Genomic DNA, 26,003 nt, shown 5'->3' with positions numbered 1-26,003 from the left:
AACAAGACAACAGAAGGTGGAGGAGAGTAATGCACAAGTTCAAGAAAGAAGAAACACAGCCAGACAAAAGCTACCTGGGCCATTCCCCCAAGGCGGTTGCTTGTAGGAGGGCAGATGAGCAGCTTCTCATTGAGAGGAGTCCTGTGGTAAGCAAAATCTTTGTATGCTGTTTCATGAGGCAAACTGCAGCTTTCCTCATGTCATGTCACTCATCCTATATGCCACTTTGATGTTAAAAAGTTGGCCCACCTTTGCTGTCTCAGGATCCTTCAAACGCACAGCTTCTCAAATTCCTCTGGAGGAAGAGGGTCAGGTAAATCAAAGAGTTTGCCCAGCGCTGCCCAGGAAGCCCATGGTTCTGGCAGGAGCTGAATGCTCTCTTCCGAGTCTTTATTCACTCTGGCTCCTCGCTAGCTAACTAGTTTGTCACATAAGCACAGAAACCTTCTCTTTGTAAACACAGACCCAACCACAAAGTTCATTTGTGTGAATCTCCATAAAGTTGGAGATAATCTGGATCACAATTTTTGCTTATGTAAATGTCAGCACACAAAAAAATTAGGTCTGGATCAAAAAGGCAAGTTGTAGTTAATACCCAGAGCAAAATGCACACGTTCCTTCCAGGCCTTTATTAGCTCTCTCTGAACGTCTGCTGAACAAGAAAATTCCATCCATAAAACTGACTACAGAAACTAAAAATCCTCTGAATTCTCAGGTAAGCACATACAAACCCCTCCATTTCAAAGGGCACGCTCGTACTTCTTTGCGACCGTGGGAGCCATCCAATTAGAGACCAGCAAAAAGCAACGGAAAAGCAAAAAGTAAAATCCATTAAGACCTGTGCAATGAATGAAGGAGCAATAATAAGCTTCTAGAAAGGACAATGCACACATATAGCTCTTAATCAGATTTAGGCCAAAAAAAGACCAAATAGACAAATTCAGACAAACCCAGGTCTTCTCACAGATACTTTATGAATTACAAAGAGGAGAAAACTAAGGCTGTCATCTGCCATGATGGCTCCTCAGTCCCATTCAGCATCCCCACGGCACTCTTTCACCCACCGTCTGAACCAAGCGTCCCACGGCTGATATGACGTAACTTTGTGGAACTGCAACCCCAGCTGACAGTGGCTGGCAAACACCACCAGACCAGCAAGGGGTCCAGTGTTATTTCCAGAATGGCACTACAGAGAAATGTCCTCCAAAAGGAATGATTGTGTAAAACTGTCCCATTACCAGACCCAAGGCAGTGCTGTTTAGCTTGTTTTCATGGCCAACATTTACAGAAATAAATATACATACCTACAAAACGAGGGTTGCCATACCAGAGCGCGCTGTTATTTCTGATATGCTTTACACTACATGGTTCAAAAAAACAAAAACACAGCAGTGGTACGATCAGATTGCTCATTTGATCTTTACAGAATAGAGCTTTTTAAGAGACTCAGTTTTTTAAGGATGGTTTCAACTCCCGCTGAAATCCAGCCAAGTCCTATAACACAGAAAAAAATCCATAGCTGATTGCACCCAAACTGTGTTTTAGTTTCTCTCTTTGGCCAAACGTTTCCCAATGGTCCCTGAGGTGCAGGTTCTCCACATGCTACGCTATAGGATACCATATTCTAACATTTTCTACGTGATAAACCACGGGTCAGATTTAAAATGAAACCACCTTAATGCAACAGAAAGAATACTCTTGGTGGATGCGTTTTGCAGTGAGCTTGTCTAAGAGCATATGATGGGTTTTGTTAGGCACTTCTCACCCGCACGTAACTTCCCTATCCTAAAAGCAAAACAAAAAAAAAGTGAGCTTATATTTGCATACTTCAAGCGGGCACCAGGATTTCAGCTTTAGGTATTCTTCCAGTGCCCAGAACCAACGCCGATTCAGGCACAGAAAACTCCTGGCAGGGAAGCCAGTCCAGCTGCCTCTGCATCCTCGGTCTTATGGACTGTCTCAGCACACTCAACTGTTCCTTTTAGTGCTGGGGGTGGCGATGGGGGTTCACCTGGCCCCCCACATCTTGCTCTAAACCATGTCTTGCTGAAGCACAACACACAGCCATCACTCAGAGAACAGAGCACACTGTACTTGTCTAAAAATCACACGTACCAAATACATACTTGACCCAAAGTTACATAACTGCTATGCCAGAGCTATTTTTTAGCCAGACTCAGTGTTGCTATAAATCACCCTGCTATCCAGAAGCCAGACAAGATGTCACGTTTCTGTGCTCAGCTTTCTGCCTGCCCTACGAAAACGTCTGTGATATGGCCAACATATCTATTACCTCTCTGCCTCCCCTGGTCTTTAGGTGCATGACTGCTCTTCAGCAGTAAGCAGACTCCTGCACTACACCGTAAACGTACTCTGAGTACCCACAGCAGCCTCCAAACAAGACAGCACATTCAGAGCTGTCCCTACGCTCACAGCTCCTGTTACAAGCACCATCTAGATCCCAAAGCAGCCCCCATACCACACTGGAGCAGGGAGTCCCACGTTAATCTCCACAGAAGGAGGGTAATAACTTATAATTTCAGCTCTCCCTCTGTATTTGCAGCAATGGTAGATAGCATCATGATTACTTGTCCAATATCAAGGTCCTAGTATGAGATCTTCTCTCTTGAACTGCAGCTATTGCTCCTTTTTAACTAAGTACCTAAATCTTCCTGGAAACTTCTGCCCTAGCAATATCCAGAAGCAGCCAGTGTCAAGAGTTTGATTGTAAATACCATCCAACTTTCTACCTCATTCCCTGTTATTCTTTTTTTTCACCTTGTCTGTCACCCAACATTGCTGCTTCAACATCTTGTGGTGCCAGGCGCTTTCACAGGCAGGACAGCTTTTTCATGCAAGTGTATAAAGTAGCAACACAAATAACACTTTCCTACTCAGCTAAGTGCTTCCCATTTTGTACAGTGCCTTCCTCAAAGCACAAACACTGACCAAGACAACCATTATGCACCAGGAAAGGTATGCCGTATTCCTGCACCTGCCTCACATCCTCGGTGCAGAAGTATCATCAGCAATAGCTCCGATTCAGCACGGAGACACGGCGCACACCAGCTTTAGGTTCACCACAGCACAGAATCGTGCATTAGCTTCATATCCAAAACTCCAAAAGGGAACCGCAATGACATTGCCAAAAACATTAACTCTGCTAATTCTGCAATACAAAAACTTGCAGTCGTTAAAGCCACAGAGACTGGAAGCAACAAATGGGACTCTTGACTGAGATTACATTCCCAGTTGCGAATCTATGGGGAATAGTTTTTAAAAAATTAGCTTCCACAGTCAGTGTTTTAATTGGATACCTCACCTAGATTTTTTTACATCTTTACAACGTGTTTCTCTATCCCGCACAGCATCTTTAAAACTCCCTTTCTACATCTCAGAACTACTGAACCTGGTGAGATTTTAATGGAAATCCCTTCACTATGCTATAAAGAGAAGCATTACTTGAGATTTTAATTAGCAGCTGTCAATGCTGAGCCATAGGAAATACTGAATAGTTTGCTTAACTTATTAGAGAAAGTGCATTTTGCTTTTTGACCTTCTGCACTCAAACGATGCAACATACTTTATCCCTTTAAAAACTCCCTTCCAAAAACCCAACTCTGTAGTAGTAAAAGCCATTCCCTCAATCAATACCTACAGCGTGCTGCTCCAACCCATATTCGCCCACTGATCACCCTTCTCATTTGATGCAGAAATCATGACACTGTAATTTCCTGACCACTACTATAAACCTGAAAGGCAGCATTAGGTTATTACGCTTTCCTCCCGTGCTGTAAAAGGTACTCTGAGCTTTAAATGCAAACGGAACTCGGAAATCAGATACGAAATTGATTCAGTCCGTTCAGACTCCGTTTGCACGATAATACAGGAAAAAGCATAGTTCTATCATGCAAACTTGAAGCAAGCCGTGTGCCCGCTCCTTGCCTCGATTCACCACCCGCGAGCGTACCCAAAAGGCATTAAGAGCAAGAGAACTCGTCCTACCATTCAGCTGCCTGTAGACTATATCTTCTAGGAGGGAGAGTCTCTTCAGCACTGCATCCTGGATGGAGCTGATGCCGTGGGCTGTCAAGTTGGCCACTTCTGCCCTGGGATGGATGTCATGGAAGGAGTCGCCGCTCTTGGCCGTGATGGGTCTGCACTTGGCCAGGAAGAGGACGAAGCCAGCCACCGCGATCAAGTTTAACACCAGCAGGACTTTGACTCTCCTCAAAGAAGCCATCAAACTTCCCGAGGGGCACCGCCAGCCGCCGCGCTGCCTGCAGGGGCTACGGGAGCGGGCCGGCGGCTGCCCGCCGCTGCGCGCACATCCCACGGCGCCGGCAGCGGCGCGCCCCGGCCCGGCCCCGGGCTCGCCGCGGCGGGGAGCGGAGGGCAGCGGGTCACCCGCGAGGAGAAGCACGGCTGGCCGAGCCGCGGCGGAGCCCGCCCAGGGCTACGGCCCCGCAGAGGAGACGCCGCCGCCGGGGCCGCCCGCCCCGCTCCGCCCGCCGCCGCGCTGCCGCCGGCGCAACTTCATGCCCCGCGCAGGGCGCCCGCGCCTCGGCTCCGGGGCGGCCGCGGGGCCGGAGAGCCCTGCGGCAGCGCCGCCGCGCCTGCCTCCGCCGGCCGCGCGGGGGGGCGCGGGGCCGCTGCTGCGCTGCGCGGACGGGGCATGCCCCGCCGGCCGCCACCGCCCCGCCCGGAGCCGCCGCCTGGCTGCAGCGCGGCGGGGGGACCAGGGGGCGGGCGCGGAGCGGCGCGGCGCTCCCGCCCCTCTCGGCCAACGGGGAGGGGAAGAGGAGGGAGAGCGCGGCGGAGCCCCCCGCGGGCGCGCAGGGCCGGCAGGCTGCGGCAAGCGGCGCTCCGCGCACCGCCCGCGCCTGCGGAGAGCGGCCCCGCCGCGGCCCGGCTGCCGGGAAATCCCGGGCTGGAGAACTCGGCCCGGCGCGGCGGAGCGGGACCGAGAGACCCCAGCCCGCGAGCGCAGGGGCTGGGCAGCCCCGTGGGCGGCGGGGCCGGGCGGGGCAGCGGCGGCCCCCGTGCCCCCCCCCCCCCCAGGGACAGCGGGGCTGGTGTGCGCTGGGCAGGGGCTGCTTCTGCCGGGAGCAGCTCTAAGCACGGCCGGGCGCACACCGCTGTGTTTGGAACGGGACGGTCACGGATCGTTCCTATTCACTATTCGGCTTCACACAAAGTTTCACGCCTCGAGGCTGGTGCGTGGTCCCGTTCATGAACTTTGCTCCCCGGCCTTCCTGGATGAAAGCTCCATCCTCTCACCTGGAAACCTGCCGCTCTACACAGGCATTTAATCACCAATGCAGCAAAGCATCCTGCGCTCGTGAGTCTCCAACAAATACTCTGTGTCAGTGCAAGGGAATGGCTTCAGAGCTGTCTCCTAGCGAGGATCTTCTATACTTCAATCCTTAAAATGAGGTACTGTGAAACTAGTGAAAGCAAATCCAAAGTTTTAAAGCCAGACTACTGAATAGCCTCATCTGAAATAAGAAAACCTACCTATTTAAAGCTTTACCCATTCACCACAGCTAACCCTCCTTTTCAGAAAGATGACACGAAAATGGATTAGAAATTCAAACAACGTTGAGTCATTGTATCCTATAAGGCAACTTTTCAAGATGTAAAGAATATCCCCTCTCACCTTCAAGCTATAATTAAAAAAAAAAAAAAAAATAATCAATGCCATGGAAACAAACCTAAAATCACTTTAAAGGATTTGGCGTTTTAATTTAGGACTAGCTGCACATGAAATCCTTTAGGGTTTCTACATATAGACCCAGGACCCTGCTACAAACCTGAAGAAAGGAGACAGGCACATAACTCACAGTCAGACCCTAAAATAACATTGTCAGTCCATCACCCATGCTCAGGTTTATTTCTCCACTACGAGGGTAAAGCTGTGAATGATTTCAGTGACATGAAGCCAGAGCTACCTTACAAATTCCTGAAAACCATGAAAGCTTTTTGCTGGCACTGAGGGGAAGCTTATCTTGACACCTGCAGCTTTGGGGGGTCTTTGGGGATGTTCTGGCACGAGAAACAGAAGAGTTTTGTTTCCAGAGCTGTCAACTGAGATCCCCCCCCCCCCCCATCAATAGAAGCACTTTTAAAAAAACAAACACACACAAAAAAACCCAAACACAACTTTGCAAAGTTGGTTACCAAAAAGGGAAGCCACCTGGCCTCAGACTATCAGGAGCAGAAATATTTGTGCAAACAGAAAACTACCTGCTACTTACTCTAAAACAGTCTGGGGTAAAGAAGACCCATTCCTGCTAGTCCTTCATTACGCAGTGCTCCCACCAACATCAGCGTTGGTGCATTACACAAAACCAGCAAGATCGATTTTAATTATAAAACACTGGTTGTAAAAAGCTAGATTTAAGGAAGTTTGGCCCATGGTTATTGCATAATATGACCCTAATGTAAAAAAAAAAAAATCATTAATATCTTTTAAAAAAAGTGAATGCGAGGGTTTGAAGCAGCTCCTTGCTGAAGGACAAGGAGTACCACACAGTGGTTCCGATGAGGACAGCGTAACAGGACAGAATAAACACATCCAAAAACCTACAGGGGAAAAAAGAAAAATTTTACTCTGTGTGGGAAAGAGCATGAGCACTAAAAATTAAGAATACACACGCATTCAACAGCCCCCCTGCCCTATCCAGAAGGATTAACTTCAAAAACCTTCCCAGGTGTCTGTTGTTGTTGCTGCTTTTCTTTATATAAAGGGTAGAACTAAACGGTACAGACTTTGAAACTCTGCTGGCTGACAACAAATAGCCATCACCTGGGAAGCTCACCAACCCAGCTGCAAAACGTCTCCATTACAGAGAAGAAAGGTTTTCTACTGCAGGCCTCCTGGGGCAAAACTCCTGCTGTGAATCAGCACTGGCCTTTGGGGGTGGAGGGGCACCTTCTAAAAAGCTGATCCCCCTCTCCTGAACTGGTCTGCAACATTGCACGTTCCACAGGACTCCTTCCACTGTGCTATTCTTAGCAGCAGCAACAATTTTCCCTTGTTTTTTTTTTACTCAGTCGTCTTACAATCACTTCTGGCCAGATGATCAAGATTTTAGAAACTGCTAGAGCTCAAAACCCAAAGAATTAGCACCAACTATTATGTGCCCTTTTAGCGTGTCCTGAGGAACAACCACTAGCATGCTCTGCACGAGACTTGGCCAACTCGTATTACATCTCCAAACAGCCCAATGCTATCTGCATCATCAAAAGTTGCAGTATTATCCACCAATGGATACCGTTAAAACTCCCCTCAAGTGACACGGGAGCAAGCAGCATAGTGCAGATAACAAAAACCAATAAGGACCAAAAAGTCCACTGAAGATGGACACCAACAGGTTATGGCTGTAGGAGACCAGAAAACGTTGTGCTTTGTGGCATAAGTGTCTTGAGAACAGCCTCCCTCATGCTCCACAAGCAGTATTTCATTTGAGCTTTGCACCACTGCGAGATTGAACAAAATTTAAATAACAAATACAAAATGGTAGTTTGCTATAAACGTGAAAAGGTTTGTCAAGACCCCACTCTCCAAATCAGGGTTTCAATAAGGAGTAGCTCAACCTGCACTGCAGTGGTTGGGGTTGGGTGGGGTTTTTTTGTCATTTTTTTTCCCCACATTTTTTCCATTCTCATTACATTCCTACAAAAAAAAAAAAGCATGAAACATTGTTACTAAATAGAGAAGAAGAACTAAAGGGTATTTATCAGTATTGGGGAGAGAAGATCGATTTGCATATCTAATAGAAAAATTCTATTTTTGCCCGATACAGTGGAGTTCTACCAACAGCACACACGCACTGTTCAAGTACTAGCCAAAATAATTACTCCTCTCCTTCTGTGGGGGCGAAAAAAATCCATTAAATCATGAATATTCAATGGATTGATTAATGACATAACTAATCCTTTAGCTAAAATCTCTGCTCCTTAAAACACAGCGAACACTAGCTGCCAGTTACAAGAAGAATTAAAAATACAAAAATAACTTGGCTTCCAGAAGTTATCCCATCCTGATCACTTTGGAAGTACATGATGGTAGGATGATACCATGACACATCTGGGGCAGACTCTCTTCCCATTCTGGTAGATGTAAACCAGGCAGAAAAACCTGGTTTCTTGCTATTTACTGGAGCTAGGGCCAGCGTTGTGTGTTCTCCAGGGCACACGGCCAAGGTGCCTTCCCCTCAGCTCCAACTCAGTTATTAAAAAGTTGATGGCACATTGTCTGCTCTCTCTGGATTCATTTCTGACAGTAATTTAGGCAAGTATTTAACATCAAGGAGTGAACTTTATCTCCAGCCTTAAAATTTTCTTCCACTGTGGGAGCAGCTAATGCACAAAGTAACTTTCTTTAGTTTTATCTTCAAAGTTTGGGAACATGTTTGGTTCTACATTACAATGACTCTATTCATATTTCATGAATTTTTATGTTCAGACTGTGAGCATGGACAGCTCATCACTGACACATCAGGGAAACGCTGTGAAAAAACAAGCAACTTATTGTACTTTCAGCTTATGAGATTGCTGTATGGTTCCTTCAAGGATATTAAAAAGAGATCTTTGCAATGGTTATCAATAACTATCTTTCAGGATCAGCATTTCTAAAGCTTCTAGAATGGCTTCAACTCTTGACTGAGTTCAGAATGAAAGAACTCAGAAAAAAGCAAAATGGTAGCTGAAAGCTCAACTATTCTTCAGTTTTGCTGCTTTGAACTTCAATATTCAGCTTGATGACCTGGAATCTAATTCTTAGATCATTTTCCTTCCAATTGAAATAGTCTATTCTATTCTACTCTATTCTTATTAAAGCTAGTTGGAAAACTTTCAGTGTGTTTCTCAAAAAACAGGGGGGGAAGGGAGAAGAGCAAGTTCAGTGAAATGATTGTCATTTGACAAATGATTGAAAAATAAGAAAATATGTTTTAAATATTGACTTTTTGTGTGACTAGAAAAAAAACCCCACTTATTCTTTTTATTACAGAAGATACCTATAAGACCCATATTATTTCAGCACCTAATCATCTCACGGTCCTTCAGAGCATCTCATTTGAGCCAGGGAGTACTGTTGTTCCTTCATGTTACACGTGCAAACAAAAAGACACCTGAAGACCTTTGAAAAAGCAGGCTTTACATTCCCAAGGAAATCAAGGGACGACAAAAACAACCTGGACAGGATCAAACCAAGAGCCTTTAGTATCAGAGCTCAGTTTGCCACCAGCCTCTGAACTTCAAGGCTAACACACTCAGCTGATGGCCCCTTCATCAGCACTGCAGTACTTCCATGCCAGTGGAAAGCAAGGAAATCCAGAAAGATCCCCAAAGCCCATATGCAATATATCCCTGTTCCACAAAACCGCAAAACCCAGTGAGGAGGCTCCTGAAAGAAGCTCTTTTCAGGTTGGAGTCTCCTTTTTATTGCAAATATTCTCAGCTACGAAGTCATTCAGGGCAAAATATTGTCTCCTCCTCTTGTTTAATGTCTAGGTGAAGCTGCTGTAGGAGATTTGAGACAACATAAGCCAGAGTTTTGGCTATATTGTACTTTCTTGTGAGGCTGCACATTTCAAGAACATGGGTAAAGCAGACCAACTGCAGCCCAGTCTGCTCCGCTCACACCAGTCACTGGATAGCGAAGCTGCAAAGGAAAGCAGATCCCAAGGCCAAGCAAAACCTGTAACTTGCTCCATCAGTGAAAACTGGTGCCCAAAACAGGCTGCGATTTTTTCCCCCAGTTATAAAAGCAGGATTCGAGCGATCTTCTCTGTCACCAAGCACAGCCCACCCATGTCCCAGTGAAAGCACCATTCCAGCCACTGCCAGATGCAAACATCTCCACAGGTAGCTCCAGCCTGATAAAACAGTTGCAGATCTTGAAACCTCACAAGTACAAACTGCCTGTTTTCATATGGTCTAAGCAGTTATTGAGTTACCCTGAAGGGATTGTTTTTAGCTTTGAAGGCTGCTGCTTTCATTTCAGAAGAATGGCCAGAAAGATTTTCTGTTTTCTTTCCAACAATAGCATTTGTTGTGAGTGAAGGATATGACATCGTTAAGGAAGCAGAGAGAGAGCGAATTATGTGCTAGACCCTGCCTCTGAAATGCATCCCCTGAAGGAACATACATCCACATCTAGGGCTGCAGATCTTGCAGAGAAGAGTCTTTTTTAAGGGAAAAAAAGCTGTGCTGTACCTATCCAATTCTCTCTTCCTTTGGTCTGTCTCATCATAGCACCTGGGTGTCGCCCCTTGTCTCCATACAGAAGGGGAATAAAGCATTAAGAGATGGAGAGATTCACTCGAGTTGCACACACAGTTTGCAGCGCTTTGTTTTCTTCTCTCCTTAACTGCTTTTTTAGCATTTTAAAACACAATGCACTCATGAAAGCTTGTAAAATTCCTCATAAAGTTTACTGTGCCACAGGATTGTAGGATAGCTCTTGGAACTATGGATAAACAGCTAATCTTGGATCTGTCACCAGAAAGAACTAATATATTTCAAAAAGCTATTAGCCCTTAAACCAAAAGCAATACAGAATTTGATTTGGGGCAACAGGCTATAAAACACTGAAATTGTTTGGCAACTCTGCGTTGAAACCAAGTGGAAGAAGCTGTAAGAGCCCTGGCATTTGTTTTGTTCTGCTATTTAAGGCATGTTTTACATAGTTTCCAAAACGCGTGCGTGAAAACTAACATTAAGTAAGGATACTTGAAAAAACTGTTGAACAATTGATTTACCACACATTTTCAGGAAGCAGAACACCATTTGTTATGTTACGCAAGAAGGCAGGGGAAGGCAGTAAATATTACATATAAAAAAATAATAAGCTATAAATAGCCTTTGCATTTTTTTACGGCATCATATCTTTAAGGAGCTTTAGAGCCATCAGCACTGTCCGTAACCTCCAGATGAGCAATATCCATTTTGTGGATGGAATCACTAAAGCGCACCTATTAATCCTAAATGTCCTGGTGATTTGTGAAGGGCTTTGCGACAGGAATGACCGGGCTGATGTGGGATGGTGGGACAGGAAGGAAAAAGTGTTTGAGGAATGCAAGGGGTGAATATGGTTTGAGATTCTCATGTGTAAAGCCAAAGCCTAAATGTGTTTCATAACTTGCTTCTTTCCTCTCCTTTCTAAGTACCTGTCTTGTCCTTTCCTCTTGCCAGTGGACACAGGTAATGAAACAGAAAAGAGGAGGAAGGTGAATTTTCTGGGAAAGACAAGAAGGAGAGACTGAGCTGATGGAAAAACGCTTCAGGTGAGGAGTGCAGGAGTTACGTTCTCACAGGGTAGAGATACTCTTGTCAAATATTTAGGGCGAGGTCATGTTTAAGCTCCTCAAAACCTCAGAGAAATGGAAAACACAAGCAGGATGCAAGGGGAGTTTCTAGCTTGTCTGCTCAAATCTCCTGTTAGAGACAGCGGAGCTGGAAATGGAAATGGCTGATGAAACCGAGCAGCAGGGCAAGGCCCACAGACCAGCTGCGATGCCGTTCCAGTGTGGGTTTATCTGTGGCCTGGACAGTGTATCTGCATTTTCTACACAGAGCGATTACTGCAGAAAGCCAAATACTCAGAGAGGAAACATTTTTGGTGTTTCTCTGGGAAATAACCTACTATATGCAATAATTTCCACCTCCCCACCCCCCCAAATATTCACTCATCTCAGAGCCTTTTGAGGAAGAGAGGTGTCAGAATAATTAACCAGAGCGTTGCTGCCCTTGTGCTCCTGCACCGGCAAATGTTGAACATACAGCTTACCAGCACAGTGGTGTAACTCTGATCTTTACATGAGGCTTTGGTGTGTTTGCTTTCTATCAATTAGACACATACACCTATGAAGAAGAGCTGAATTCTAAAATTCTGTCAAAAACAGGTTTCAGTAATAAAGAAATTATGTTTTCAGCATCACTTCATTCAACAGAGTGTAAGCAGTATAGAGCTGACTATGTTGATTTCACTAGTAGCATAAAAATTTTAAACAGGAAGTGCTGAGGTACGGAGCAGACAGTTCTAGAAAGAAAGGTTATTACGACCCACAGAGGTCACAGTAAATAAGCAGGAACAAGATCCACAGGCCTGAGAGACTGAACACAGCCCAACAACAGCTTTGCAAACTGCTTTGCTCTCACTGGGAAACATCCTCCCGTTTCCAGAATTCACACTGAAAAGCCACAAGGTCTGGCCGGCTGTTCAGAAATGCTGTCCACAACTATTTCAGGGCACAATCACACCAGTTAAGACAAGACAGCTAATACAGGATATATATTTTTTCCTTTTCAGTATGCAGCGTTTTGATGTTCAGATACAGGAGAGCACAAACGCAGAAGGAGGATTCTTTGAAAGTTTTGGCCATCTCCACCTCTGAAGCTCTAAGCCCTCTTCTGCACCAGCTGGATATCAAGGCACACGCACACAGCAAGCAGGCTTCTGGAGAGTAAGATGCACATGGCGTAGCTCCAAGCAAACACAGATGTCTGACTATCCTGTTTTGTGGATAAACCAGTGGAAGAAGCCTGGTTTCAAACTGAGCGTTTGTAATCTTGAACAGAAAAATTCCATGGATGGATTTATCTGCCTGTACAAAATTGTGTCAAGTAAAAACTGAGTAGGTCATCTTGAAATTACGTATATGCGTAAATTAAAAAAAACCAAACAAACCAAAAAACCACAAAACAGAAAAGCTACTCGCTCAGTTTAGCTACTAAGCCGCCTGTAGTGGTTCACTACAGATGAAGGAGGAATCATGGACAGGATCACAAGAAACTACTCAATAGGTTAAATTCAATAGGCTAAGAGTGCACAGAGTACACCAGCTATCACTTTTCAGGATTAACAGAGAGAGATGTGCCACATACAAATTATTTTGCAGTCTGGCTAGAGTACCTCTTGAGAGAATTGAAATTAAGGACTTCAGGTCTTAAGCTTACCAGTTACAGCTACCACAGGCCGACAGCTTGGTCTCCAGAGTCCTGTGGGCACAGAATGGCCTTTGGAGTCGGTCGGCCACACACTGAAAAATTACTTTATTGAGACTCCTGATGCTTATGTACACCTGACCAAGCACATGGACAGTCCTATTGAAGTCAATGACTCCACTCATTTAGACAAAATGTACTATATCAGTAAGTGCTGGGAGAACTGGGATCCCAAGTATTGGATTTTGGAATAAAGCTTTTGACTGGTAAGGCGGGGGGGGGGAGGTACTCAGACTAAGCAATTGAGTGGCTAAGAAAACACCATTTTCTGGATTTAATTCTTGCATTTGTGAATTACTTCAAAGGTACGTTTTATTTCTTTTGTGTGAACAGTCTCAGCAGTGCAACAGGAACCTGAAGGCATATATTAGAGTCTCTTAATCATTCCTGTGCAAATGGCCAGGATAATACCTGTGTATAACACAAATTCATTCAAGCCCCATATTGAAAACTTCACTACAGTAGCTCACTGAATTGAATCACGTGAGTAATCAGTATGTACAAGTCTGTGTTTGAGTTGTCTTGCTGTTTATGTAGCTCCATTCTGGCTTACGAGATCATTTGTGATGAACAGCTACAAGGTCGCCACATTAATTTGGACTACAGTTCAATCAGGGAAGAAAACAAATTTTGCCATACTACATGTAATGAGCCAAGAAAGGGTTAATTTTGACTAATTTGATGTTTACTAAATGGTTATTTAAATGCTATGAACTCTAGTAACTTGATAGATCTACTTACAAAAATTACAATTCTCTAGCTCATATTAACTAATCATATTCAAGCTATTCATGGCTATAACTTATCAATTATCCATGAACCCTTGACAATTAGACTTCATGTTAAAAACACTCATGACACAAAACAGCTTTCTGCAAAACTTCGGAATCAGCACATCAACAGACCACTCACAGAAAGTATAGAGGGTCTATACACCTATAGTATGGGTGTCCTACACAGGAATCAAAGCAGAAAGGTTAAAATATTTCTGTGTAGAGTTGATTCTGCTGCTGAATAAGAGCATGCCTGAATCTGTCTTTTTTTGATGCAGGGAGTCTGGAAAGGATGTGTTTTTGAACTCTGCCTTGGGTGGGATAATGAATGGTCTTTCAGCTGCATTTGCAAGGAGGAAGGCTTGTAGGCAAAGCTTTCAGCTTTTCTTGTAGGTGTAGCTTTAATCACCGGGGACTATGCTGAGGCAAATAAGCCTGTTGATGTGGTATTTCTCTGAAAAAAAAGAGCTTTCGCTGCTCCTTTAAAGAGCTGCCAGTGCCTGGAACAACGTTATATATATATTTATGTGTATATACAAGTATTCTGCTTAGAAAGAACATCTAGGTCATGTTTTCCATACTGATCTACCTTCCATCTGCATCATCAAGGGCACTTTCAACAGAAGCAAGAGCCTTATTAGGGATCTCATCTGCTGCTGCTGCTGCTTATTCCCCTAACTGGAGTTTAACCCTCAGTAGACATATCTTTTTCATTTACCCAGCAAGCAAACAACGGTATCAGCTTGCCCAGGGGAGGAGAGTTGAATTTCAAGGGAAGGCAAGAACACCTAAGCAAAGACAAACAAACAAAAGATTTCATAAGGTGTCATTAATAAATGACAAGTCAACCAAAGAGAGGTTTTCCCATATGCTTCCCATATGGTCCTCAAATGGAAACCTTCCTGGGCTCTACAATTGCTGATATATAGCTGGCAATAAAGGCATGTTCAAAGGCAATACTGGAGGCTAAGAAATGTAACATCACCCACCTTCAATACAAGCCATGGCTATAAAATACAACACACTTTTATGGTATATTAGATATAAGGCACTTAGGTACACGGAGAAAACCATCATCTGCCACCCATTATTTGGATTTTTACTGTGGACCAATATTTGACGTCTTTATTTATACTAGGTAACGCTTTACCTAGTAAAACCCATTCGTATCCCTGGAACAGATCACAAAGTAACATTTAACATGTTATGGGTAAGAAGAGCAAAGCCTGGTCTTCTGTAGGTATATTAAATGCAACATACCTTTAGTGTATCTGTTACAATTACAATGGCAGTTTTAACCCTCTTCCAAATCCTGGATCCACATGACTCCATGGTTATTACAGAGCATGCCATACTTTTCAGCCAGCAAGAGGCTTGTGTTTCACAGCTGCAGCTGGACTCAGTACTTCAAGGTCCCACGCCTGCTGCAGCAGCCTGCGGGTTCACATGCTAACTCTGATACCATGTGGTACCCTGTTACATACCAGTGCTTATAGCACATCTCAAATCTAGAGGCAAACAACAAGAGGAAGAAAAATGGACAAAAGCATTTTCTGGGTGGGCTTTTTTTTGTTTGTTTTTTAATTGCCAAGCCCTTTATTATATATACATTAAACAAAGTGCTACTCACTGACAGGCTTTGGAAATTACTGGGCAAAGGAAAACATAAAGCTGTAAGAAAACAAGATACTTTACAGAGATGATAAATTAGGGTGAAAAATGTTCAGATTGCACTAAGTGCTCTCTAGGAAAGTTTAAGTTAGATTGTATTATTTATGGCTTCTAAAAACATGAGGCATGGAAAGACACTTTCTGTTCTCCTCCTGCCTATATTTCCTGATGAGGATCACAAGAGTGAACTATTAAAACCTGTCTGCAAGGAGAGCCTGGGCTTGTTCACCTGGGTGTGGTGCGGTGGTAGAAAACAGCAGGGCCCCTTGCAGTGCAGTGACCTGAAGTGTTTAAGCTTTTTAAGGCAGCGTGAGGGACAAACGAGCAGGAGGGTTGTTGCTCACAGTCCCTGGGGGCTGGGGACAAACAGCATTAGTGTGGGACACGGTGCAGCAGCACTGGCAGAGCATGCAGTTAGCACTGAGATACTGGATGCAGACAACAGCCTGGATTAGCTTGGCAGCCCCCATGTATCTGAATTTATGCAATTAGAAAAGAAAGGCCATAAAGCCCTAAGAAGCCAACCCTACGTCAGAGCTGCAGCAGGGACCTTTTTTTAGCTTGATGGTAGCAGCAATGGCATCAAAATACATGGCATATGTTTGTTAAATTTATCATTCCTCCTGAATCACCTACATGTTTGCACCACAGTTTCTCATAGATTCACATATCCTCATTTTTTCACGTCTCAGCACTGGGATTTTGCATCAGTTCTTGAAGATCAGTGCAAATTCTATCTTTTTTTCCCCTCTCAGTTCAGAGAAAAAAAATTGAGGTGAACAAGGGAGCCTACTACAGCAGCACCAGAAGCAACTTAGCAGTGACCTACTTCTTTGTGAGAAGGAAGCCGAAATGCAGGGGATGAGGTCCCAAAGACCATGGTGCCAGGTGACACCTCATGCACAAACAGCCCAATTTACCACTGACTTTCAGGCAGAGCGCTGCAGAAGGCTGTTGTTGCACTGTAATCTGAAAGAAAATTCAGGCATGAAATAATTTGAGCCTATTCATGGCACTCAGAGTGCTGCACGTTTCTCCTTTTTCGAGTAAAACAAAACTGTGGAATCGATTTCTCTGAGCCAAACATCTCATGTGACAAATATAAAGCTACATTAAAATATCTGGCAGCTTCACTCTCCTCGAACTCAACATAAGAGTTCAAATCATCTGGGACAGTCAAGCTAAGAGCTAAAGCAAAAGAAGATGTGCAATTAGAAAAGCTAGTTTGAGGCTAGAGAGGGTTGGTTATATTCCTATTTCCCCCTCTCTTGAAGATTGTTATACTGTGACTATGGTACTCCAGAAAATACAGCATGAAGTTTATGTTAGGAAGTTGTTTGGGTTTTTTCTTGCAAATATACTAACAGCAGCCACCATTAGAATTTTACCATTCGCTGTAGCCCTGCAAAAAATTAAATCATACACATTCACTTTTGTGACATCTAAGTCTTCAATATCAAAGCAAGTGTCTTTTAGAATATAAAACAATGTTTCAGACATCACAGCTTGATATAATATTTGGATTTTTTCTTGTGATGGCATCTGTGTATTTACAAACTGGCAACACACCACAGTTCCTAAGGGAGCAAAACTTATTTCCGCAAACTAATCTCGTTACTGAGAGAGCAGGAGATCTTAGCAAATATGCTGAGCTATAAAAGCTTTTATCCCTGAGACAAAGCACACCAAACTCAGATATGCTACATTCATTAAACAGAGTTGAGGGAAGTATGATCGGTCCTGCTGGCTCCAACGATAAGAATATTCCAAGGAGTTCAACCCTGCATTCAAAGCCCCCTCCCAGCTGTACATGAAGCCTATCCCAAAAGGTGTGGGATACAAAAGCATCTAGACACAGATGCATCACCCTCCTGCTCCTCACCAGAAGCATCCTAAACGTGCAGATAACCTGCCCGGAGAACTACTGCCGTAACTCACTTTTATCAGAGCCCAGACATGAGAAAATCTCTGCTCAAATTTAGTTTCATACTCATCACCAGAATAACCTCACAAAGAAGCAACTCCTTAATCCTAGCAGACGCAAGCTCTGAGCAAAGCATGTAAATATAAAATGGGAAGAAAAATTGATCCTCAATACAGGCTAATTGGCTCATGCAAGGCAATGTATATCAGGCAACAGCAAATCTGAATTCCAGAAACCTCAGGCTGAATCCTCTGCATCCTCTGCTCAGTTCAATCTCTTTTAAAGTCAAGGGTAATCCAAATAAATAAGAGATTCAGCAACTGGCTTCTCATCTGAAGTTAAAAAATCCACAGTTACTTCTCCAGAGGAGTTTCTCCAGATCCGATTGCGATGCTATTTCAAGCAGGAAGTCTGAGTCTGTATTCCCGGCTGTTAAACCTCAAGCAGGAACTTCTGCAAACATCAAGGAATTAGAGTGCTGCAAGGCTGGTTGTAATTAGCAGCACTAGAGTATCCTGCAAACATAACCATTTCCCCTTCGATGTCTGCCTCCAAACGTTATGTGCAGCCAGACACTGTCACTGACTGAGGTCATATGAAGGGCCAAAACCAAGGAAAAACGAGAACAGCATGGAAGAATAAAAGCAAAGGGTTGAGAATTGCAGTTCTAGATTCTTCTCAGTCCTTCTCACCTGCACCTCCTGGCCCTATGCCTGGCACCTTTCTCTAGGAACATGGTCCTGTTAATCATGAACAGTGTCTGGGTACTTACAATTTCCCTGGGTCTGGGCTGCAGCTGTGTTGTGCTGCTTGCTCCAATTGAGACCTTTTTCATTACAAGTTTCTCATCAAAGTTCCTCAGAAGCAGCCATCATCTCAATAAACTCTATTCATTGACTCGAAGATGCCATTGTGCAGATCTGACTGCCACAGAAAGGTCCTCATATGAAGTCCCCTTACCTAAATCACAGGCTCCTTCTGGAGCCTATCCTCAGTCCAGCAAAGCAGACTGCCCCCGCAAAGACCCGTGTGCCTCCCTCTGGCCCCTTATCCAGGCACCACTTCGCTCTCCTTTCCAGATCAAAGACCTTTCACAGTTCAGTAACCCCACCTCAGGCTGGGATGAGCCAGACCCAGCGCCAACATGGAGACAAGTATGGACATGCCAAGTGCTGATGGCCTAGGAGCCCTCTCTGCCCTGAGAAGCTCTGTCCTGAGCAAAAGAGCCTCTCTGATCAACACAATGTCACGCAAGATATGACCGTATAAAATAAGAAAGGTAGACAGTATTCATTGAATCCTTCATTCATCACACAATTGTTAAATATTAGTTGTTCTTACAGCTCAACCAACCAGTCTATACTTTTATCCTCTAATTTTTCCCCGTTTTCCATTGTACTGATATACTTCCATACTACATCGTTACAGAGTTGCTGCTTGTTGATAAACAGATGCTGCGATTTATGCCTGCAAGGGAACTGACCTCTAGATGTGGGTGTGGTTTGTTTTTAAAGCACGTATTTCCTTTTGAATGAAAGTCACCCAATTAAAGCAAGGTATTTTTCCTCCATTTTCAGAATATAATAGAAGACAAAACCATAAAACAAAGTATGTTTAAACACCTATTCCAAATCAAGTAAAAACCCATCCATCTTAATAGCAACCAAAACTGATAGCTCTTCCTACACACTACGAACACAGCAGATGTTAAAAAGCTGTTTCATCTTCTTAAGAGAGCTTTAAGTAAAAAGCTGTGGCTTTCAAACATGTACAAAGAAGGTCAGAAAAGTAAAATGCCTTGAAACACTTCTGCTCAGGGGCCAATGGGATCCGAAGTGACCTCTATAATTTCTCAAGTTCTCAAACTTCATTATTATCAAGCCCTCCTTCCCTTTTGATGTTTTTAACTATGCAGAAGGTGGGTGTTGCCTTCAGCATATCTAAAATTTTTAAGCATTTTTGATTTATTCTCCTTGAAAGGTTAGTATACCTGAGGCTGAAGCTAATGACTGGAGAGCCATTGAAGTGCAGATTTACCATAATTACTTTTTCAACCCCATCATGAAGACAGCTTTACGGTTTCTCCTGGACTTAAAAAAAAAACAAACGAACAAACAAAAAAAAAAAACCCCCCACAAAACAAACCAAAACGCTGCAACCCCTCAAAGCCTCAAACCGCACAACTATTTTATAAAAGTTACTACTCTTAGAAAGTTTCCTCTTGCTTTACAAAAGGATATTGCATCTTTACACTGGTTCGTTCCCAGGGACGATGCCAGCATCTGCACCAAAACCTCAAGCAGCTGATACCTTTTGAAAGCAACATTGTTCTACTGCTACTCACCACACACCAAAGGAGGCTCACAGCAGACAGCCTTCAAATTATAGTTGTTCTGTTTACAGGTCTGTCAGTAGGATGCATGGCTTTCAGTATTTATTACTATCATCCTGAATAAGACTAGACCATTTTCTATAAGCACATACACAAACCCATTACTTTTAATTTTATGGCACAGATGCATTCTTTGGTGCAATTTAGTACATCTCTGCCACAAAAAAAAATTTTAAAAAATCTATGATTCACCCAAGTCCAGTTCAGTCATTGATGGAAAGAAGTGCTAACTTTCTGTATTTTTTCCTGCACGTAAAGTTCAAAACCACCAAGACTCTTTTTTTTTTTGGCAGCATGTCTAATCCTCTCTAATATTACATTGTTGCTCACCTTCACTTGAGGGAGAGAGACCAGAAAAATATTCTGCATAAGAGATGAAACAAAGTAGTACAGGATTTGAAGGTACAGGTGTGGAATATAACATCATGAACACCAAAGCTGGAAAACAGGACAAAGCCAGAGATAATGGAGTGCTCCTGCAAAAATGCATTGCATATATAGAATAAGAGCCTAATGCAGTGAAGGCTGCAAGAACCTTTTTTACCTCCAACAAGCCCTGGACAAGACCTTGAAGCACAGCTCAGGAGGAGGTGGTATTTGTTCTTAATCTTTTCTGTAGGGACATGGATTCACTTCCCAGCACTAAGAACAGAGCAACAGACAAGAAGGTTCACAGCCTTCTGTGCCTCCACTGCTCAGCTCGGGGCCAGGACGAGGCAGGAGACATCAGTGTGGTGCGCCCTTTCATCAGGAAAATGTACCAACTCATCCCCTCTGTTTTCCTTCTTAGAAACAACGTGGTCGCCCCTCTCCAACTCAGGAGTGCAGTCCTCCCCTGCAAACATCTCTCTTCTGAATTCATCTGTAGTTCTTCTGCAGTTTTAACTGTCACACGCTCATCTTTGTTCATGTAACAAAGCCTATGGTGTGCCACGACTGCCCTGGGACAGGGTCTGGCCCTGTCCAGCATGACCTACCTTAGCAGTTGCCCACAGGTCTGCTCTGACTCCACATTAAACAGTTACAGGCAACTGCAGATGCCTTCATAGCAGTCAATGACAAGCAAGGCTGTATTTCTTCACTACAGAGTGGCAGACAGTGCTCGGGAAGTGAACACCACCTTCAATTACAAATTTATTAGCCCACACTAATTACAGCCAGAAGGATTATTATTAGCACTCACATTTTTTTCAATCAGACCTTAATTGGCTATCTGCTTCACTCAAGCCAATGAAGTATCCAACACCAAGCTCTCAGAGAAGTTACAATTCATTCTTTTTAATGCTAAAAGGGAGAATCACATGTGCATACAGGTGCACTTGACAGCTTACTCATTTGGAGAGTCAACTGAAGTATTTTTACTAGAACCTAGCCTGAAAGCTAGTTTTCTGAAAAAATGTATCTGTTTTCCTTATGTCTGCTCAACAGAGAGTAATAACACCGATACTAATGTTGCCGTCACCTCCTAGGAAGAACATTTAAGGAAACATGGAAGAGTTGCCTTTCAGGACCCATCCTCTATTCACCTGGCTTCTCCTTGTGATCTGTCAGCACCTAGCTAAAATTTATTCATTTTGAGAGATGCATAGAGATCCATTGCACTAATTGGCAATTAAGCAGGGAAAGAGGGTAGAGTCTGCCAGACTATACAGACCCACTCCAAAGCCAAGGCAGGTTAATAATGGGTCTTATTTTCAACTTTTCCTTATGCTCTCCAGTCTGCAACTTTAACATGAAGAAAATTTCTCCGCGCATCTTTACAATAAAACACATAATCGAGTCGACCTTTTATCCTAGCATTTGCCCCAACTTCCAAATGTACAAAACAGCTCTGGAGTTGCAGGTCTGTGCTCATCAACTGATGTCATGTATCCAAAATAGCTCACCTCAATTAAGGGAACACAGAACACTTCATACTGAAAAAGGCAGTCACACATCTATAGCAGTAAGGGCTCTCTAGTCAAACCATGACAAACTTTACCTTTATTTAGATTAAAGAGTGTCCTAATGGTGCTCAGCTGATGGCTCATTGGCACTGCTGGAGTTCTTTGAGCAAGAGAGCCCTCACCATGCCTGAGGAGTTAAAGAGGTTATTCTTGTAGCGCTGTACCACCAGTTTGATGTAGGTTTGTAATGGCACTGAAAGCAGATTTTCAAGTGTTGAAGATTTTATAAATGTAATGAATGATGGACTTTATAGTGTCCTGGAGTTGGGAGTATCCATGACAACTCTCCCCTGTGCCAAGGGACTTTTAGTCAGATACTGGGAAAACCACTTATAGCCTGTTTTTCATGAAATGCAGCAAGGTCCTCATGGGATTTTTCCCTTAAACCCTAAAGGCTTCCCTGCCTCCAGCTGTAATGGGAGACAACATCCACAGCTGTGGGGTTCCTTGGTTTCAGCTGGCCCCAAGAGTGGTTGTAGCTTAAAGAAGATCTACCTAGAAAATTGTTCCCAGACGATGTATACAACTAGTTGCCATGAAGGAAGCCCAAATAAACCACTTAGTTTCAAAAACAAAAACAAACAAACAAACAAAAAAGCAACAAAAAAATATCCCACCCAAATCTCTTTCCATTGTAAAAGCTAAGGAGTTCAACCAGTACAGAGCCCCAGGGGACATAAAAACCTTCATTATCCCAGGCATGGTACATCCCACTTAAACATACCAATACACATACCCCCAATGCCATTTAGAAACCCTTATTTTTCTAGCCAAGTACTGTGAATCAAATGGTGTGGCATATCTATTATTTTTTATTCATTATTTCCCTAAAGAATTACTCTTTATTCTGTCTGTCTCATTAGACGATAAGCATTTACGAGCATGTTTGAATGCACTTCGCTTGAAAATGCTCAGTGACACAACCATAGGTCAGATCATAACTTTACAACTTCGATCCATTACTAATTCTGTTTTCCAGGGTGATCTCATAGCACAAGCCTCTGCCCCAGCAACTACAGCTGCTGTTGCTGCTTGTTACTTTCAAAGAATGAATAAAAGTGGCCTTTCCCTCCCTAATTTCCCAATAGCGAACATTAAAGCATAGCACACAGCCTGATTCTCTGTCTGTGATTAACTGATGTTTTGGATGTGCACAGTTGATCTGACCACATACATTATTCACAAGCTTTTGCCTTTTTAATTGCAAAAACAAACCCTTATGGGTTTTAGGACTGTCAGCTGTCTTCGGGGCTCAATGCTATACTGTTTGGCACAAGGGCGCCAGTCTCCAAGCCTCTAACTCATCACTCAAGTATTTACTAAATTCGACACATAGAAGTCCCACTAAAGCCTGTGGAAGCAAGTACTCACATCCTTAAATTAAAACATTGCTCAGGTGCTCTGAGACTGCTGCAGAGTATTCAATGCATCAGAGATCCAAGTTTTAAAGGATTTAAAGGCCCCTGACAGTTACAAGTCACGCTGGCCTGATCCTCACTCTATGACAGGCACGCAAAAAGGCCACACAGCTCTGAAGAGCAGGCTGCTGAGAGAGTGTAACATCCTGTGGTAGGCCAGGGCTGCTCACCAGATGGATGGCAGAGCTGCTTCTGCTTGGACCAAGAGGCTCCATCTGGGGAGAGACAGATGAAAATGATTCTGGGAAGGAATCAAGAAGAAATGTAATGAAGTTTACACCAGAACAGGGTGCTACGAACTGAGGACCATCACATGGGGAAACACAGGGGCCCCTTTGACTGCAGGTACCCAGGGGTTAGCAGGAGTACCAGCCTCAGGAGACCAAACTGGCCAGGCTCTGCTCATTTGTTCTGTGTGACAGATAAGGGGCTAATTAGCCAGACAGCAACACAACCCGTCCTGCTTGCACCACACTGAAATCTTAACAAGACCAGCACAGCAGCATTAGCAACCCTTCACGCATGACTTGCTCACAGGATGGATCTCCAGATAATTTACTGACTCATTTGTGCTTATTTTGTTAGTAAAGTTACAGAATGTACATAGTGTCCATGGCCAGTACAAAAAAAACCCCAAACAAACAAAAAAAAACCAAACAAAACTGAAACCACCCAATAAACAAGTTTCCCAAATGCTTTGCAGTTGCTGCTATTTGCAGTCCTGAGGTTCGCTGCAGTTCAGCAACAGCTTTTAACCCCAACAAAAAAGCATTATGGAAATCCAGTTCACAATTTGACAGTGCAGGGAAAAACTGTATTCCTACCAGATCTAATTTGATTAGCATTTATATACAGAGCTCTCAGTATTTTGGGGAAAATACTGCAAAATAAGTTGATATGCTTTTCCCTTGTCAAAAAAAACCAAACGATAGGCTTGGGCATGTTTTGAAAAGTTCTCTGTTGAGTAAGAGGCTTTCCACACTTCTTAAGTTACAAATTAATGAAAAACAGAAACAAAAATCTTTTAAAAAAAATGAAATCCTTCTGTGAAGTTGAAGATTATCTTGGAATATAGGTCTTAACTAATAAGCTCTTAGAGCCCAAATGGTATTTTGTAATAAACCTTATAATTTGAAATTGTTACAACTTCAGGGAATTTTCTAACTGGGAACCCAGTATTTTAAAACTGAAGTAAAAAGCCAAGGAAAACGATAACAGAAATTAATTAATGGAATTAAACAGAGTCAATTGAATGCTTTCATATTCAAACTAATACCAGGTCTGCATTCAACAAATGTGAAGGTAAATCAGAAAACTTCCTTTACATACACTCCTTAAACCTGTAGGTAATTGATTTCATGCATTTTGCATCTTTATTAGGTTACAGTTAACCTACAGTTAACAACACGTTAATATAAATAAAAGACTTGACTTCAGTAATGGCTTCACTAAAAGTAAAATAGAACATAAGCATTGTAAGTGATCTTTCTTGCTGACAATATTGAATTTACACTAAATACTGAAGATAGTTATATAGATCTACTGGGATGTGTTCCCACAGAGGATTTTGGACAAGTGAGAAACATCATAATATGCATATCAGATAGACCTGAGTTTATCCATCTCATTTTATGTTGCCTGATAGCATGCAATTAACTGAAAGGAGGTGATTGAAGGAGGGAAGAGTAGAGATGTGGCTCTTCAGGGCAGCAGGAGCCTGGCTGAAGGCAGACCTTCTTCCCCCACCCAGGGGCGGAGAACACTTAAGAGAAGCCATATACTGCCATATAACTTCGTTGCACACTTACTTTGCAATCCTCCTGGTTTGCATTTTGAAGTTGTTTGAGTCGCTTTAAAAAAGATGCTTTCTATTAAGTGTGCTGAGCAGACAGCAAGTGGTTGTTAGTTCTACCCTGCAGCAGAACTGAGACACATGAGTGCAGGGTTCTTCCCACAACGTGGTTTTGGGAATTCTCACACACCTCTGACAGCTGCAGCACTGTGGAGCAACTGGGATAGGTCTAAAACACAATCATAGCTATCTAATAGAAAGTGGATTTTTAATTGCTTATCACAAAAGTACACTTCTTTAATTCAAGATGAAATTAGAAGCTGTACTGACAGTAGTAATTTTTTTTTTCTGGAAATCTCAGGACTGATTGCTTCCAGCTTTTCCCTTCCACAAGGTCTATGCACTAGACTGCTCCGCTATCTTGTTCCCATTTGCACACCTACACAATGCCTCAAATTTAAAATATGAGAGAGCCAGCCAGGCTATCAGCATTTAATCTTGCCATGACTAAGTCATTCATCATCTTCTCCTGCCTTACCACAAAGGATTGCCTGCTATAGGTTGCCATTCTTTGTCTATTCATTTTAGTTTTAAGACATGCTATTGGTCAAGTGTCCCTCCGAGGTACTGTGCACACAGCCTGAAACATCTCGCTGTCAGGAACGTTCTTCTTCCTTGCATTTATTTCATACCTCTCTAGTTTCACCTTGCTTCTGTCTTGAGTAATCCCTCTTCATATTTTTGTTCTTCAAATATTTATAGTGTATTATGTTCCACCCCTCCCTCTGTCACCCTCAGCACCTTCTAGCAATTTTCCTTATTAATCAAATCCTTCAGGCTCCTGTTAATTTCTTAGCTACTCTTCTCTGACCGTCTTCTCAATTACAGTAACTTCACAGCGATGAAGTAATCAGAATGTAATTTATTTTTGGTGCACTTATGTAAATGCTTTATAGAGAAGCACAGCCAAGTGGATCAAGTAGCATTCATTCAGGCAACGCACTCAGTTCTGACACTGAGACATGCATCCTCCCACCAAGCACAAGAGTTTTTGCATGTTATTTGCAAGCTGG

At 43.2% G+C, this 26,003-nt stretch overlaps 1 protein-coding gene across 1 annotated transcript in view; it reads right to left on the bottom strand.

The window, feature by feature from the left end:
• The window catches only part of GALNT17 (polypeptide N-acetylgalactosaminyltransferase 17), a 189,801-nt gene extending 185,507 nt beyond the window's left edge, over positions 1-4,294 (bottom strand). Inside the window, exon 1 of the mRNA XM_068415526.1 lies at positions 4,006-4,294. Within this exon, the coding sequence (XP_068271627.1) occupies positions 4,006-4,243 (238 nt within the window). The 5' untranslated portion in view covers positions 4,244-4,294. The remainder of the gene's footprint in view (positions 1-4,005) is intronic.
• Positions 4,295-26,003: the final 21,709 nt, after the last annotated feature.

This window comes from Nyctibius grandis, chromosome 18, assembly GCF_013368605.1.
Source record: "Nyctibius grandis isolate bNycGra1 chromosome 18, bNycGra1.pri, whole genome shotgun sequence".
In the NCBI taxonomy this organism is placed as follows: domain Eukaryota; kingdom Metazoa; phylum Chordata; class Aves; order Nyctibiiformes; family Nyctibiidae; genus Nyctibius; species Nyctibius grandis.
This window is presented reverse-complemented; position numbering and strand designations above follow the sequence as displayed.